This window comes from Poecilia reticulata, chromosome 1 (genome assembly GCF_904066995.2).
Source record: "Poecilia reticulata chromosome 1, P_reticulata-male-v2, whole genome shotgun sequence".
NCBI lineage: Eukaryota > Metazoa > Chordata > Actinopteri > Cyprinodontiformes > Poeciliidae > Poecilia > Poecilia reticulata.
The window spans coordinates 30,091,943-30,108,824 of record NC_088830.1 but is presented as its reverse complement, the minus strand read 5'-3'; the positions used below and the strand labels follow the sequence as shown (position 1 = coordinate 30,108,824).

The window sequence follows — 16,882 nt, the reverse complement described above, 5'->3', positions numbered from 1 at the left end:
GTCATTTTTAGTTTACAGTGGGCAAATTATACTCATAAATTATTTTGCAAATGGCTATGGTTTGATTTCTCTGCAGGTGTGGGCTGGATTGTTTGTCACAAATCTGTCAAGAATTTCAGACGCCAGTTAACCTAACAGTTGTGTTTTTGGACCGTGGGAGAAAAACGGTCCAACATGTAAAAATAACCATTTTTGCAAAGGGGAGGAAATACATATATATATGCCTTGCAGAAAGACTCCAGGCTGAGATTCAAACCCAGATCCATGTCGCTACAAGGTAACAATGCTGCCGACTGCACCACTGTGCATCTCCTTTGTAAAATCCAAATGCTACAAACTCTGGTGTACAGAAGGGTCTCAATTTTTAGTTGATGTCTCAACTAAAATACATATTTCTTAGATTCCCTGAGAACTGCTGATACTCATATTTAACACCAGAAAGAGATCAAATAGGAAACCATCAAACATTCCCTGCCAGTTGTGCTGCAGTTCAAGTGCAGCTGTTGAAACCTCTTATTATCTCAGCCGCTGAGCCACTTTCATTGTTTCTGAGCTGCACCACTGTGTGTGACATTTAGTAAATCTAGAGGCTTTCTAGCTTTTGTAGTATGCATTTAAACAACACATTAAAGGCAGAATGTTCCTCTTGGAGCCCTTCACATTTCCCAGGTAAAGCAGATGAATAAATAAAGCCCCACTGTCGGCTGAAACTCCCCCTTCTTTGCGTGATTTGCAGTTGCCTTGAGTCCGATCCTGATCTCTTTGTAGACCCTCATGCAACAAGCATTGACCTTCTGCTCCAGCATGTAAAGAGCTCCGTGAGATTCAAAAAGGAGAGGAGGGGGACTGAGAATAAAGCCAGCACCTCCACAAGCCGCCAGGAGACTTCATCCTCTCCACACTCCTCTCCCTCAGTCTGGCTTCGTCTGAGCTCAGCTTGTGTCTTGGAGGTAGATACCTTGTTGGAGCCACAAAGGAGCGGCTCTGTAATAAAAACAGCTGTCTCTGGTGGTCTTGGTGTAATTGGGATTGTTAACGTGGTGAGCTCTCCTGAGGGAGGCTGAGCAGAGTATGTCTTTGTGTAAAGCACATAGACACCTCTGCACCAGCAGTCCTCAATTTGATGTAAGTACGAGAGAGAGAGAGAGAGAGAGAGAGAGAGAGAGAGAGAGAGAGAGAGAGAGAGAGAGAGAGAGAGAGAGAAAGAGAGAGAGAGGAGAAAGGAAGCAAACAAGTCACCTGACTTATGTGCTGTGTGAGCTTGTTCTGTTTTGTTCTTCCTATTTTGACATTAAATTATCTTAAATAACAAGAAATCATCATTTCAAAAATATATATGAAGCGGTAAAAGCTGGGTAGCTCTTGAACTGCTACAAAATAAAGCTGTATTTCCCTCAGCCTACTGGCTGCACCTTGAGATGCCGTGAGACCTAAACTCTGAACGTCATGGCATGAAGTACATCCCAGTTTTCCATGTCTGGCATATATAACCATTTATTTTAGCTTTAAAACTGGTTCCATTGATCCTGTGTCCAGACAGAGGGATAATCAGTAGCCCAGCATCATGACCTGTTTGTTCTGAAGATCCTGCAGCTTCCACTTCTCTTCCTAACATGGTGCCTCCTCACCCTGACTCTCATATTGATAGGAGGAACCACAGAGCTCTGTTAGGTTAAAAGCACATCTTCTGCAGTTGGGATATTTTTCCTCCAACAGGTTCCAGATGAATCACTTCAATCCAGATGTTGGATTTTATTTTATTTCAGTGTCATTTGTGAATGTTAGCTTCTCATTTTCAACAGCGGAGTTATAAACGTTGAAAAGGTTATCATTTTAGAGAAAGTCTCATCAACATCAATATTTCCACAAAATAAGAGGCAAAAAAAAGTGTTTGATAAAGGAAAAGCTTCTCAGACTGAGCCGGACAGCACCAAACAATTTTTTTTAATATTAGACAATTAATTTAATTTCACAAACTTAATGAAACTTAATGTTTCATTAAGTTTCATTAAATACTTAATGAAACATATTTACCGTGTTTGATGTTTGTTGTGAATGACGTTGTATACTCACACGATAATTAGTTTGTCTTTTATTGAATGTTCAGAAACTACAGCGGCTATAAAGCGCCATGAGAAAGTCATTTAAGCACACATGTTGCCATGGCAACCTCCTGCGCTCTCCAAGCCGACCAGAGATTACGTTAAAAACATAACATTCAGTCAGTTACGATATTAGGTTTGCAGGCTTGAAATCTATTTTGCGATCATTAATAAGCCTCCCTGAACACAGTGGTGGTTGATGAGTTAATTTTAAACTCCTGCTCTGCTCGTTATTTTGGTAATGGAACCAAAACGCACAGAATTGCGCAACACCTTGTTGAGACAATAATCACTGAGATTATTATTGTTGTTGGGTGATTAATTTGAACATGTTTTGTTGATTTTTTTGTTCTTTAATAAAGTTATGAACGTTTTGATAAGGAGTCAGAGGACGTGCTGCTCTCAGCGAAATGGCGGCGTTCAGTTTGTCACCTAATGCCGAGATCGACTCAAAACCTTCCGCGATCGACGTGTTGCACCGCTGCTCTAGAAAAGCACGAACAATTCAGAAACAATATGAAATGGGAAAAAAGTTATTTATTAACTGATTAAGTCGTGTTTTAGATTGTTCTTGAAAAACTAATCAGTAATGGCTGAATGATGGGCGCACTTACGGCTGCAATAAGTGCGCCCGTTGATTTTATACAGCAGACAGCCGCTCCCCTCTCGCAGGTACTGCGTACCCCCGCTAAATCTTTTAGGGGTACGCAGTACCCTGCCATACCCCCTTACTTTCACCCCTGCCGATACATATATCGGAGGTTTAGAATCAGTTGATACCGATCCGATACAGAAAAACAGAGCTCAGTTGACTTAAAATGTTTCTTTTTAAAAATACAACCACAAATGTACAGAATTACAAATTTATCTGGTAAATCTGCACCAGTACAGCACACTTAGATACACCAATAGCTTAATAAGCTTTGTCAAATATGTAAAAACAACTTTAACTTGTTCTGTCAGTTCAAATGTGAGCATAACAGCCAATGTGTACAGAAAATGGATGGATGGATGGATATCATTAATATCTGTGTGGGACAAAAGAGATATTAACATCAAATAGGTGCTTCTCTAGTCAAAATGCTACCATGTATATCATCAAAGTGTAATCTGTCTCATGAAACCTGTCCTGCTGCAATATATAGACTTTGTCTTACATAATAAATAAAAGGGAACACTGGGCCAGTCTGAATGCAGGGCAAATTGTAACACAAAGCTTTTATTGAAGTGCTAAAAGTGGAATGTTGTGTACTTTCAATCAGTTTGAGATAATAAGGAAAATATCCAACATTTTCAAGACTGGAGCCTTTAAAAATCACAGAAGCTCAGCATGCAGAGCATTATATATATATATATATATATATATATATATATATATATATATATATATATATATATATATATATATATATATATATATATATATATATATATATATATATATATATATATATATCAAAGAGCAGAATATTGAACATCAATAAAAATGAACCGGTAAACAAATTAATAGAAGTAGAAATGTCTGAAAGATTAATATACATACAGATAAAAATTAATTATTGAGATGTGATCACATGCTCCTCATAAATAAAAAGAGGTGGATCAATAGTTATGTCTTGTTAGTAACCTTCTATGTATTAACAGTGCATAATAAATGGTTAAAGAAGGTTAATTTAATATAGAGCTTTAGTATGTCCGTAGTTTGTAATGATATTAAATTTACTACGTTCAGATCCGGTAATTTAGAGCTGCAACGTATCTTGTTGGGATAAGTTGTAACTATTTACTGCCGCCTCTTTAATTGAAGCTGCAAATAAACAACAGTTTGCTGAAAGATACTGTGATGAAGATGTTAAAATAATAAACAGGGCACTAATTTACATTTTTCAATTATTTTGTTAAAAAAAAAAAGTTCTGTAAGCTAAAAACTAAAATGATCAGTTTACAACCCTTATTTTGAAGTGCAAACAGAAGAAACTCTTGTTGCCCTGTTGAATTGATGGAGTCAGGTAATGAAAACATTAGTGGGCTGGCAGATAATTATATAAAACTTAAATCTTCTAAGCTACAAATCATTCACCTGGCAGCTAGCTGCTGGCTGCTAATGCTGCTAAATTTGGTATTGTCACACTTTTTGATGAACCTGGTCTGTATTTATTCAGCTAAAATCTTAAAATCTTAATTGAATACTTTTGTAATGAATATAGTTTGCTTAAAATAAATCAGCTTGGGGTTTCTAAAACCTTTATTTCTATTTGTGAAACCATGAAAATGGAGCACTTTCAATGGTTTTTGCTGTTTCAATCACTGGAGAATAAGTCAACCAGAATCATGGAGCAAAATACATTCAAATACATGTAAGTGAGGAAATCTGGAGGGACTGAAATTAAAAAATATGACAAGGTATTTTGGTTTTAATTTCCTAGTTTGTTTCTCTTTTTTTGAGCAACTACTGGCCTCATCAATATTTTGTTTTGGTTTGCATAAAATATAGCTACAATTAGAATTACTTGGTTACTTGCTAAATATTGAAGGCAAGTGATTCAAAATAAAGAGTAAAAGAAGAATATCACCGCAAAATATGGACAAGTCAAACCTACACTAGAATATTCTACACTGTGCATAAACTTTAAAATATTGTTTGGCATTTGAAACTTTTACTCTCTTTGTAGAAAAAGCTGCCAATAATAATATTCCATCTCCTTCTTGTGGGCCTAGTGTATATCATGTTTTGTGAGGTTTGAGCTGGATGTAAACGCAGACAGTAGTACATAAGAAGCATGATGAAATTTGAGATGAAGAAACAAATGTTTGCAGTGAGGCAAAAGGAGAGCCAGTGAAGAACATGGCAGGATGTAAACGATGCAAACCAGAGGACTTAAATACAGAGATGCGACCGCTGAATTTGGGGATCCGGTGAGTCTAATTAGGGGAATGTTGAACAGCTGTGAATGAACACTGAGCAGGAGAACTGAGCGAAGGAGACAAATTAACACAGACGATACAGAGGGGGTCTGACATGGACACAAAAGGATCTACAATTAAAAAAGGGTGAAGCCTTAAATTTAAACGGAGAATAAACGGAAATGCACAGAGAAAATAAGGATTTAATGATAAACTAAACACTCAAATGAACTAGTATGGAGAGATGATGGCAATGCTAAATAACTCAACACAGCAAGATCTTCAAGACAAAAACAAACCACTTGGAAAGGAAAACATGAATACCCACGGATCATATCATAATAGTTGTTCCTTAATTATAATCAATGCTAAGGTGCAAAATTGAGCAAACAGCACAAAACTACATTATATTTTACATGAAACTTCTCTATCTCCATAATTTATGAAAGATACATCAATGCAAAATCAAATAAACTAACATGAAATGTCTTAAGTACATGGACATGAGGTGGTGTGTTTACAGGTATGGTAATCTGTAGGTTTAATTATAAGTGCAAGTTGGTAAATTTACACCTTTTACAGGTGGAGATGCCATAAAAGTCCTGAAATGTTCTTATTGATTTCATGTTGGTATCTCAAGATTGTCAGTCACCCCCTTCTGGCCATTCCATTTAAAACACTCTAGAATAATCCCTATTTGTAAAAACGTTCTTCTACAGAAATAAACATTTCCTGAATCTTTCCTTTTCTTTTTTTTTAACATTATAATTACAAACTTGCATGTATTGTATGAGGTTTTAGGTGATAAACCAACACAAATACTGCATAACTGCTTACACAAAAGGGACAAATGAGAAAATTTAATATTTTTTTCCAAATAAAAACCTGGAAAGTGTGGTGTGCATGTTTTTTTTAGCTTTTTTTTTATTTGAAGCTCCAAAATATATTCAAACTACCTTCAGATGTGACTTAAGTGATTTAGATTCCACAGGGGTGTAATATAATCTTAGTGGAGTTCAGTATAAATCCAAACTGATAGGTTAGATGTAAAAATATGTTGACAAGACAAATATAAGCTGATTACTTCACAAATCTACCAAGAAAAAAATCATTGTTGAAATAAAGTCTTAAGATCCTCTGGTTAAACAGGAACATTTAAGTTTTCATCTTCATGTTTTCATGTATAAATGTTTTTTTTAGTGGGAACACACAAGGAATTTAGCCAGAGTTAATTGGAAAATGCATGAAAGCAAAATGCAAGGCAATGTTGGAAAACAAAAACATTTTAGAGGCTGCAAAAGACTTGAGGCTGAAGAGAAGCACAGAAACCCTAAGCATGAATCCAGAGGTGAATAAGTTGAATGGTTTAGATCAAGCCATGTTCATGAGTCTGAGCCATCTCACAACGATGAATTGGAAAACATCACAGGCAGAGAGAATACAAATGCACATCAAACTTTTCAGATATGAATTAGTAAAACATATTTAATTTAAAAAAAAAATCCAAAATAAAATCCAAATAAAATTAACTGTAACGTCTGGGTGAGAATTGAACAATTTGCAAAACACTATGGGCCTAAAACAACTTGTTCAGTTATCCAACAGATTTCTGACTGCAGGTAAATAGTGTGGTGTAATTGTGTTAGTGTTTGCCACGACAGATCCTTCAGAGGTAATCCTGTTAAGCATTCAGACATGATGTCCTCCCTCAAACGTGAGAAAGCTGTTGGCAAAGGATGCAAAAGCCTTTAGGTTGGGAATAAAAACGAGCCAAGGAAAGTGTTGGAGAGCATGCTTCAAAGCCAATTGCCTTTGAGAAGCCAGGGCTTGATTTATTTGACTTAAGATATACTTTTTTGTGTGTTTCATTGTGAATGAAAATTTCATACACCGATTTAGAGGTGGTGAAATATAAATGATTCCTTTAAAGTTTCATCATAAATCAGTCTTGTCGGTATATGTGAGCAGACGCTGATCCCTCCTTGATGTCTCCGGAGCCCTGATCTCCGTGTCTCCACCCCCCCCCCCTCCTCCTCCTCCCCACCACCACCTCATCTCCTCCCCCCTACTTCACCCCGATCTCTTAAGGTGGCTCCAGCAGCGCCTGTTTGTCCCGCTGGGGGGGAACCGCGTCTAGCTGCTGGGGAGATCTCTGGCAACACCAACAATGCTGCTGTCACAGCTGTGGGGAAGTCCAGTTCTGGAAATATATATATATATATATATATATATATATATATATATATATATATATATATATATATATATATATATATGAACCTGTTAAAGCAAAATGCAGGAATGAGACTGTTACCTCTGCTGTGCAAAAGCCAGCAGGATCTCCACGTTTTCTTCGCCGCGTAACTGCGCTGTACAATAAGCGGCTGAAAAACTTATGAGTTCTGCTGAACGCATGGAGCCACTCAAGGGCTGCAAGATGCCTGTTCCGCTCAGTCAGCCGTAAAATATATAGATGTTGTAATGCACTGAAATATTGCAATAACGAAACACAATTAAAAGGGATTTAGAAATGCGTTTTTTTTTTTAAAAAGAAATGGTTAACGCCTCTAACGTTTATGTCAGATAATGCAAATAGAAGTTTTGCTTCAAAATGAAATACGACATATAAAATAAAAATAAAATAATTTAAAAATGTAATTAAAAAAAAATTAATGGTGATTTTTAAAAACTTGTATTTTGTTTTTCCACAATTTCCTGACGTTTTAAATGTATCACCCTGCGGATCATCTTAAACAATTTAGACACTTCTTGTTAATTACACTGTGATTAAATGTTGTAATTACGTTACCAATAATGTGTCCTTAATTAGCGGAGAGATAAGATAATGGCTTGCTATGACAAGCATATTAATTTAGAAGTAGCTCATTTTTATTATTATTTTAAACCAACTCATATTTTCGTGCATTAGCTCACAATGTAGTGGAAAAGGGAAACATGCGACTGTAAGCCAGCAAAACAGGGTAAAAACTCATTTTAATAAGTTTGGTTTAACTAATCGAATTGATAAAGAAAAGCAAATAAATTAAATACTAAAATTTTGAATAAATTAGCTTGAACGTTTTGCTGATGTTTAGCTGTTTGTTTTTTTTAGCGGTAAAATGAATAAAAATAATTAAAGCAATATCATGTATTTAACTTTAAATTTTCAAGATAAGAGATACAAATGTGGAAGTATATTTGGTGTTATTAGTATTCAATTATATTATTCGCTAGCATGTCTTAAGCTTGGTTGGCAAAATGTAAAGATAAAATATTTTCACAAACACAAAGAGGGAATAAAAGAAACTTCACTGTGGCTCATTAGAAGACGTGCTGGTAACGAGGTGTTGGTGATGAAGTAGAGTCATTGGAAATAAATGCCTTGTTGTAGACTGCCCATGCGCAGAGTCCCCAGCGGCGGCGGCGGTGTGGCTAATGAAGAATAATAAATCATGAAAGGGTTTTTCAGGTGCAGCTGCGAGTGGAGTGTGTGTGTGTGTGTGTGTGTGAGAGAGAGAGAGACGCAAAGAGAGGAGGAGAGGGAGGGTGTTTGTGCGCGAGAGAGAAAGAGAGAGAGAGAGAGAGAGAGAGGGAGAGAGAGAGAGAGAGGCGGAGAGAGACTCAGTCTGCCCTTCGCCTCAGAGCGCAGCCAGTTTGGGTCCCCGCAGCATTCAACCGAGTCGAAGAGGTACAGTCACCAAGACTACTTTTTTCCACTTACGTCCATTTTCAAGACGGAAGCATTTTTTTTTTTTTTTTTTTTTTTTGACTAAAAACAACAACAACAAGAAAAAAAAGATCAACGAAAACAGCAACTATAGCTCGAAGTTATTTTGGAAATCCTAAAAGACGAAGAGAAACTTTTTGATTCTTTTTTTTTTTCTGGCATCTGTGAAGAGTTTCTGCCAAAAGAAAAAAAAAAAAAAAAAGAAAAATCCAAGGCAAAAAAAATATATATTTGGTGGAAATTTATGGAGAAACGCTGAGATTGTTTTTGAACATCGCGCCACAAGCCTGTAAAGGAAGGGGGTCAGCCGCCTGGGTCTTTGGCGTCTGTGATTCCTCTCCTCAAACCAGACCAGACCAGACCAGACCACCTCCACACCTGCTCCAGTAATAATAAATAAATGTGACTCGGTGTCGGACCGCCGTCTTTTCTCCTGCCTGAGCGTTTTACTCGACAGCGATTCGAGATTCCTGCGAAGCTATTGGACTTGAACTCCTAGCCGAGGAGGCGGAGTCTTAACTTATTAAAAGGAACTTTCCGAGGTTCGGACGCCAGCAAATATGATGATGATGTCTCTGAACAGCAAGCAGGCTTTCACCATGGCCCACACCAGCCTGCCGGAGCCCAAGTACTCGCTGCACTCATCCTCGTCCTCCACTCTGACTTCCAACGTACCGTCGTCCTCCTGCTCATCCTCCCGCCACAGCAGCAGCAGCACCATCATCAGCAGCAGCGGCGGCAGCAGCAGCTCGGAGGTGATGCGCAGAGCCTGTCTCCCAACCCCACCGGTACGTATTCTGCATAATCACTGCTTAAAGGCACATTTTGACAGCCCACTTTTTTTTTTCTGCTTGATGTTTTTTTCATGGCTGCACAGCAAATCACCCAACACCTCCATATTTTTTTTTCTCACTCTGCTCAACTTATGTATTCAGCCGGCTTTGCCTTTCGTATTAATTTTTATGACCTGGGATGTTGCATGTGTCTTGTTTTGTGTGCTCCCCCTTTTTTTTATGATTTCTTTTTTTTTCTCTCATTCTGGAAATGTTTTAAACCGAGGAGTGGAGGGAGAATTCCCTGCTGACAGTTATGTGTGCATTCTATTTGCAATTGCAGAGCAATATATTCGGAGGGTTGGATGAGAGTTTGTTGGCCCGGGCTGAAGCTCTAGCGGCGGTGGATATAGTCTCGCAGACCAAGAGCCACCACCACCCTCCACATCACAGTCCCTTCAAGCCGGACGCGACCTACCACACAATGAACACTCTCCCCTGCACCTCCTCTTCCTCCTCTTCCTCGTCGGTGCCTATTTCTCATCCGTCCGCCTTGGCTAGCCACCACCATCACCACCACCACCACCACCACCACCAGCCTCACCAGGCGCTGGAGGGGGACCTGCTGGACCACATCACCCCGGGACTCGCGCTGGGAGCCATGGCAGGGCCGGACGGCTCGGTGGTTTCCACGCCTGCGCACCCTGCCCACATGGCTGGCATGAACCACATGCACCAGGCGGCCATCAACATGGCTCATGCCCACGGGCTACCGCCGCACATGGGCATGAACGACGTGGACGCCGATCCTAGGGACTTGGAAGCTTTCGCGGAGAGGTTCAAGCAAAGGAGGATCAAACTCGGGGTCACCCAGGCGGATGTGGGGTCAGCTTTAGCCAGCCTTAAGATTCCCGGAGTGGGCTCTCTCAGCCAGAGCACCATCTGCCGCTTCGAGTCCCTCACGCTCTCCCACAACAACATGATCGCTTTGAAGCCCATCTTGCAAGCGTGGCTGGAGGAAGCCGAGAAATCGCACAGGGAGAAACTTAACAAGCCCGAGTTGTTCAACGGCGCGGAGAAGAAGAGGAAGCGCACGTCGATAGCCGCGCCGGAGAAGCGCTCGCTGGAGGCCTACTTCGCCATCCAGCCGCGTCCCTCCTCGGAGAAAATCGCGGCGATCGCTGAAAAGCTGGACCTGAAAAAGAACGTGGTGCGGGTCTGGTTCTGCAACCAGCGGCAGAAACAGAAACGAATGAAGTACTCCGCATGCGTCTAAAAGAGAGAGAGAAAGAGAGCTAGAGAGAGGGGGAAAACACCACAAAAGACTTGGAACTGAATAAAGATTATTTGTATCATATTTCCTAACTCACACCCTCTTTTTCAATCATAAGACTTTGAACTTCGAAAAAAAAAATTATCCTGAAAACGAACAATGAGTGAAAAAAGAGAGAAAAACTCACCACGACTCTGTCAGAGGAAGATGTGGAGTCAATAAGGCATCGTTTGACGGAGCAAGTAAGAACCACTGTTTCCACTTACTATGCCTCACCTTTTTAATGCCAGCGCAGTCAGAGTTGCTTCGATTTTTATTTATAATTCCTTTTAAACGCTGATTATTATTTCCCGACTAAAGCAGCATTTCTGTGATTTATTTCTACGCAAAACGAGGTTGTTTTAATTCAAAGCACTTGGTTGGTTGTTCCTATTTTAGGCTTCTGAGCTACATTTTCTTCCCTTCGAGTTCATGACAATGCAGTCTGACATTTATTCAGGTCCGTGGGGGGATTAAGCGGACAGTTGGTCCTGAAAGCTAATATTAGATTACTGCCAAATAACCTTCTGTAAATTAACATCTTACTTGTCAAACACTTCATTTTGTGTCTAAATGTGTTATTCTTTTCACCCATTTTGCTTTCAGCTCTAAATCAGGGATCTGTTTGTGAGATTCCCGGCGTTTGGACTCAGATAGGGTTGTTTTTGAGGCCTCAGTGTGCGGAACGATCAAAACACTTTGAATAATTTGTGCGGATTATTGTAATTAAATATATATATATTTTTATTTTTAATTTGCCGTTTATGTTTCGTTTACAATCCAGCATGGGCCGGCTGTCTTATGAACTATTTATTGGGTGAGGTCATGTTTACTTCATTATATATTTATTGGGAATCCCCCCTCCGTTCTCGTTTAGCTTGAGAAAAATCAAATTCTGACAGCAGCTCGGCTTGTTGTTGTGGTTTAAAGGGAAGCGACTGTGGAGTTTAAAAAAAAAACAAAACTACAGTCTCAAATTTGACGCTTTTTAACGTTTGAGATGGCACAATCGAGAGATATATGAGATTAAATTATCGTTTTAAATTATTATTTTTATGTATGTTTTTTCCTGCTATTTATTTGTATAAATATGCGCGCATCATGATGAAATCGTTGCTTGTTAAAAAAAATCACCTTGTTTTAACTGTTTTTTTCTTGAAGAGAAAAAGAAACTGCTTCATGGAAGTATACGTGTACAATGTAAATATTTTCATTGGAATCAGTCGATGCACATAAATATATTCGTACAGGTTTTTGCTGTATTGCTGTTTAGCTGAGGTAACTTATTTCTGTAATGTTTGTTGCTCTTTTTGGTTTCCCTGGTTAAATATTTCTACTTATTTATTTCATCCATGTAATTTTAATTTATTAATTATTGAACTGCAATATGTGTTTCATTAAAGAACAAATTTTAACATTTAATCCGACGTTTTATTTTTTATTTTTTATTTTTTGACTGCACTGTGTGATGTGGCTCTCCCAGACATATTAGTATTTTTTATTTATTCATCTGCTTATTTATTGATGAGGAGGAGGGAAAGGCTTTAGCTGCGGGGGATATGAAGCTTTTAAACCCAGTTTCGGATCATCTGGGCTTAGTTTAACGCAAGTATATATATTTTTGTCCTTTTTAAAAATAAAAATACAAAAAAAAAATGTTTAGATTGGTTTTGGAAGACAAATAAAACATCCGCATGTCCAATCCTTGATTTTCTGTCATTTTCACGATAATAAACCCTCAGCTGAGTAATATGTAGCCCAAAAGTAAAACATAATTACAAATATCTCCTTTCCTGCCTTTTCGCCCTCCTCCTCCTGCGGGCCTCCTTACAGGAGCCACTGTTTCCCGGCTGCATCAGTGTTAAAGACACACGTGGCTCCTGCGGTGACGTGCTGCCAGCCAGGCAGCTTATGCGGCTCACTGTTGCCTTTACCTGAGAGCAAATGCTAATATTCTATTAGAGCCTAATCAGAGGGTCTGTGGAGAGCTGGATGGGTCCCTGGAGCACAGACTTGCCAGATGTCAGCCCGCCAGAAAAACAGCTCGCCTGCCAACGCGCCCGTCTCTATTTGAATGCACACTCAAACATCATGCCTCCACCGCGCTCAGGCTTTGAAGCAAAACCTTTGGTTCGATGTTATGCTTAGATATGAAGAGGAGGAGGGGAGGACAAAAAAAAAAAGGAAAGAAAAAAAACAGATATTTTGAATGTCATGTCCATATCAGAGCCGCTGGGATGGGACTTTAGGGCGCATTTCGTTAGCGCTGAGCAAGCGTTTCAGCACCATGGACAGCTCCACGGGAAACAGGAAGGGCCAAATATTAGCGTCATCAATCAAATTATTACGTTTTTTTTTTTTTTTTTTTTTTTTTGGTCACACTTGGTGTTCACATTCTGATGCAGAAAATGTAATAAATATGTTTACAGTTTTGAAGTCTTGGGAATGTAAACATTGCTCAGATGAATTTGTCAGAACAATAACATCCACTTCACCAATGCCAGATATTTTTAGAAGCAGATGTTGTCGCCATGTTGTGCAAACAAAACTTGAACTTTACAACGGCGCCACGAAACGGTGGCCATTGGTGGAGGAGATGGAGAGTTTATTCTCTTATTCACGTAACTTAGAGTGTTCTGAAACTTTAACTGTGAATTCCTAATTATCTATGTCCATCCTTAGTTAATAAAATTAGTTCTACAAAAGAAAACAAAACAGGCCTGTTCAGTCTGGCGCTCAGGACTTTTTTCAACACCAAGGATCCATGAGAAGATGAATGTTGGAATTTATTATTACCATCTTTAATCTCAACCATTTATCGAATTGTATACGCACACAGTGTACTTCAGTGAGCATTTGAATTTTGCAGCAAATTTTAAATGGTATCTGTATTAAAATATATACTTATATATATTTATATATTTGTTATAGCATTCCACGATGCGTACCAAATTTGTAAAAATAAACCGTCAACCATTAGTCCGGTGGGGGGCGGGAGCTGGTTGGGGGTCAATAGCTGCCCTGTGACGTTGCAGGGCCCATCTTGGCCAGAAAGAAATCCACACATACCAGATAATATATATTTTTCACATAAGTTTAAGAAAGAAAAGAACAAACTTATATGTGCTCCAATATTTCGTTGATTTATTTATGAATGTAGTTTTTCGCCCAAAGCTCACTGCTCAGCAGCGCCACCAAGATGTACTGGACTGGGGGTTGATGGGATACGGCTGACCCCTCCTCCATTCACACAGCCTTATACACACACTAATAATTATTTATTTTTTCAGCAGTTACACATTTGAAGCTTCCAGGAGACACTCAACTCAGTTCAATCTAGTTGAGTTCAGTTCAATAGAAACGATTCACAAGTCACTTGCAGGACAGAGCCAACCCATGTCCTCACATACAGGCTTATATAATCAAATAAATCCACCACAGTCCAGAGGGGAAACAAAAAAAGAAATATATTGCGATCAAATTCATACCCATAATGCCAATAACTCTTCAGGATTCTCACGCCCTATTAAAACGACCCCCAGCTGAAAATCACAACGTCTCCATAACAGCAGCCACAAGCCAAACATGCTCCACCGCCACCCTCGTGACAAATTAAGAGGAATCAAAACGAGCCCTTATTAATGAGACGGCGGTGATGGTTCATCAATTAAAAGATGCTCCTGGTGAGCGCTTCTAATTTCCCCCCCTGAACGAGCCGCTCACTTAATGCGCTAATAAGAGCGAATTATTAAATTACACATCGACTTATGAAAAGCAGATAATTATGAAGAGCCAGTTAAGTAGTCATTAGCTATCCCTGTTAATTACCGCTGGTCAGGGGAGGGCTTGCAGTGTGAGGGTCTCATCGGGAATTGAAATTAACTTTATTCAAGCGAGCCTGGCTGCTGCTGGTTGACATGCCGGAGCTCAGACAGAGAGATGAGCAGATTCCCAACCAGACCTGCCTGGCTTCGCTTTCACATGTTTGGGCTAAAATCGATTCAGATTACATTTATTTATTTATTTATTTTTAAAGCGAATCAATGTGACCCCAGCACCAAAAATAGAAAACCGCATCATGGTTTTTCAATCTTGAAGCACTTAATAAACGCACTAGCTGCGATATATACTGTATTTATTTATTTATTTAGATAATGGAGCATGGGCTCCAAAAAACATGCAGTATTGAGAGCTTTCTACAAAACAAGAAGGGGCAGCTCTGTTTCCTTTTGTCATAATTACGCCCTCTGTTTTATTTTTTCTCCCCCCCCCCACCCCCACCACCACTACCACCCCTCCTCAACATTTCCCTCTTTCACAGGGATGCTGATGAAAATTTAATGAAGCCAGGGACTGTCGGAGCTCCGCCCGGGGACCTGAGAGTAGAATATTTTAACTGTACATTTACGCCAAGTGTCTGCCTTCAAAGACGCGGCTGCTGCTCTCGAATTAGATGAACTGTGAGCCATAAACTGAGCGCGTTGCACACTGCAGGCCCTACGAACCCCGCGTATTTATCATCTACTGTAGCTGCTGCTTTGCGACGCTGCGCACAGACCCGTCAGATGGCTGCTCGAATGGGAAGTGGCAATCGCCATTTGATATTGTCGCCAATCAGTTGTTGTTGATGCAATATTAATCAGCCATCAATAGTCATTAGTTTGTTAAGTGTTTTCCAGAATCTAATCGATGGAGGCTGGAAGGAGGCTGCTGGGATACTTTCTGAACTGGAGGTGGCGTGCGCAGGGCGGGAGAGACACAGATTTCCTCTTTGCCAATCAAGCAGCTCTGTAGTCATAATGAAATCACGCATGCAAGCAAGAAACAGCCACAGGCAAACTGATAAACTTGAGCTGACGCCAGAGAGCTTAGCTTCAAAATGCTCAGACCCGCATTCCAGATGAAGACATGAGAAACATTTCAGTCACGTTTCTTGAGAATAAACAATTACATTTATGGAAAATTTTCAAGAAAAAAATCCAGGCATTCCACTGATAATCTTAAAACATAGCAAACATACAGACTGACTTTATTATTATTATTATTATTATTATTATTATTATTATTATTATTATTATTATTATTATTATTATTATTATTATTATTATTATTATTATTGCTTATTCAAAAGATACAGAAAGCTGAATTTATAGAGTGAATAATCGTGAATCTGATTGGAGAACCGTTTTTCATTTTATTTTCTATCATTTGTGAATTTTTTTAGTGTATATTTTATTCTGTTACAATATGTAATTCTGTTATTTGATATTATTTTTTAAACTAAGACATTATGCTGAATCTAAAATGTATCAAGTATTTATAAATAATAATAATAATAATAATAATAATAGTAAGATTAAGCATATAATACATTAATTTCTTGGTAACTGATTGATGCCAAATTATTTTTGCCACAATATCTTTTAAAAAATGTGGTAGTGAAACTAGATGTATGACTTAAAAATGACTCAAACATTTTTTCCCCCCCATTTTTATTGATTTATTTTTTTACTTTGCTTGTAAATTCTTTGATCAGGTTGATGGAAGGGGCTCCAACTCAATGACCTTTATTTTGAAATCTAAACTGAAACAAATATGAGCTGTGCAGACATGCGTAGACAAGAGTTCCCTTACGTATAAATTATTGATGACGTGGAACCCCTTTAAAGACAAACCTTTATTTCCCAGCTCCATAAAATAAAATGTGTAATATTTTCTGTATTTAACATCAAATGGAAACTTTAGCAGTTAAAATATAACCACATACTTTTTTAGGTTTTCATTGTTTCAACTGCGTAGATGGTTTGAAAAGTCCTTTTAATTTATTGCAACTCCTTCATAACTAAAATAGCTTAAGGGCATGATTAGAGAAGCCCCAGTCACACTGACATGTGGCTGATACCAAAATAATGATTTTGATGCAAACCCAAGTTCCCACCTTTTCCCCAGAGCTTTCTCAGCTCTTTCATGCATTTATTACTGATGGAACCCCGAACATCTATTTTAATTTCTTAAACATTCAACATTCCAGTCCCATTTAAAATGTTATGTTTTGTATTTTTCT

General features: G+C 38.6%; 1 protein-coding gene across 1 annotated transcript; it reads left to right on the top strand.

The window, feature by feature from the left end:
• The first annotated feature begins 8,569 nt into the window (after window positions 1-8,569).
• Window positions 8,570-12,240, top strand: pou4f2 (POU class 4 homeobox 2). The gene is made up of 2 exons (XM_008420263.3): window positions 8,570-9,521; window positions 9,850-12,240. Exons 1-2 carry the CDS (start codon window positions 9,294-9,296, stop codon window positions 10,780-10,782), a joined length of 1,161 nt encoding a protein of 386 aa, XP_008418485.1. The 5' UTR covers window positions 8,570-9,293; the 3' UTR covers window positions 10,783-12,240.
• The last annotated feature ends 4,642 nt before the right edge of the window (window positions 12,241-16,882 follow it).

What these genes read in the sequence shown, in the direction of transcription:
- pou4f2 (XM_008420263.3), top strand. Translation starts at nt 9,294, where the DNA reads ATGATGATGATGTCTCTGAACAGCAAGCAGGCTTTCACCATGGCCCAC. An exon ending in CCTGTCTCCCAACCCCACCG is followed by an intron (nt 9,522 to 9,849) that starts GTACGTATTCTG and finishes TTGCAATTGCAG; the next exon opens with AGCAATATATTCGGAGGGTT.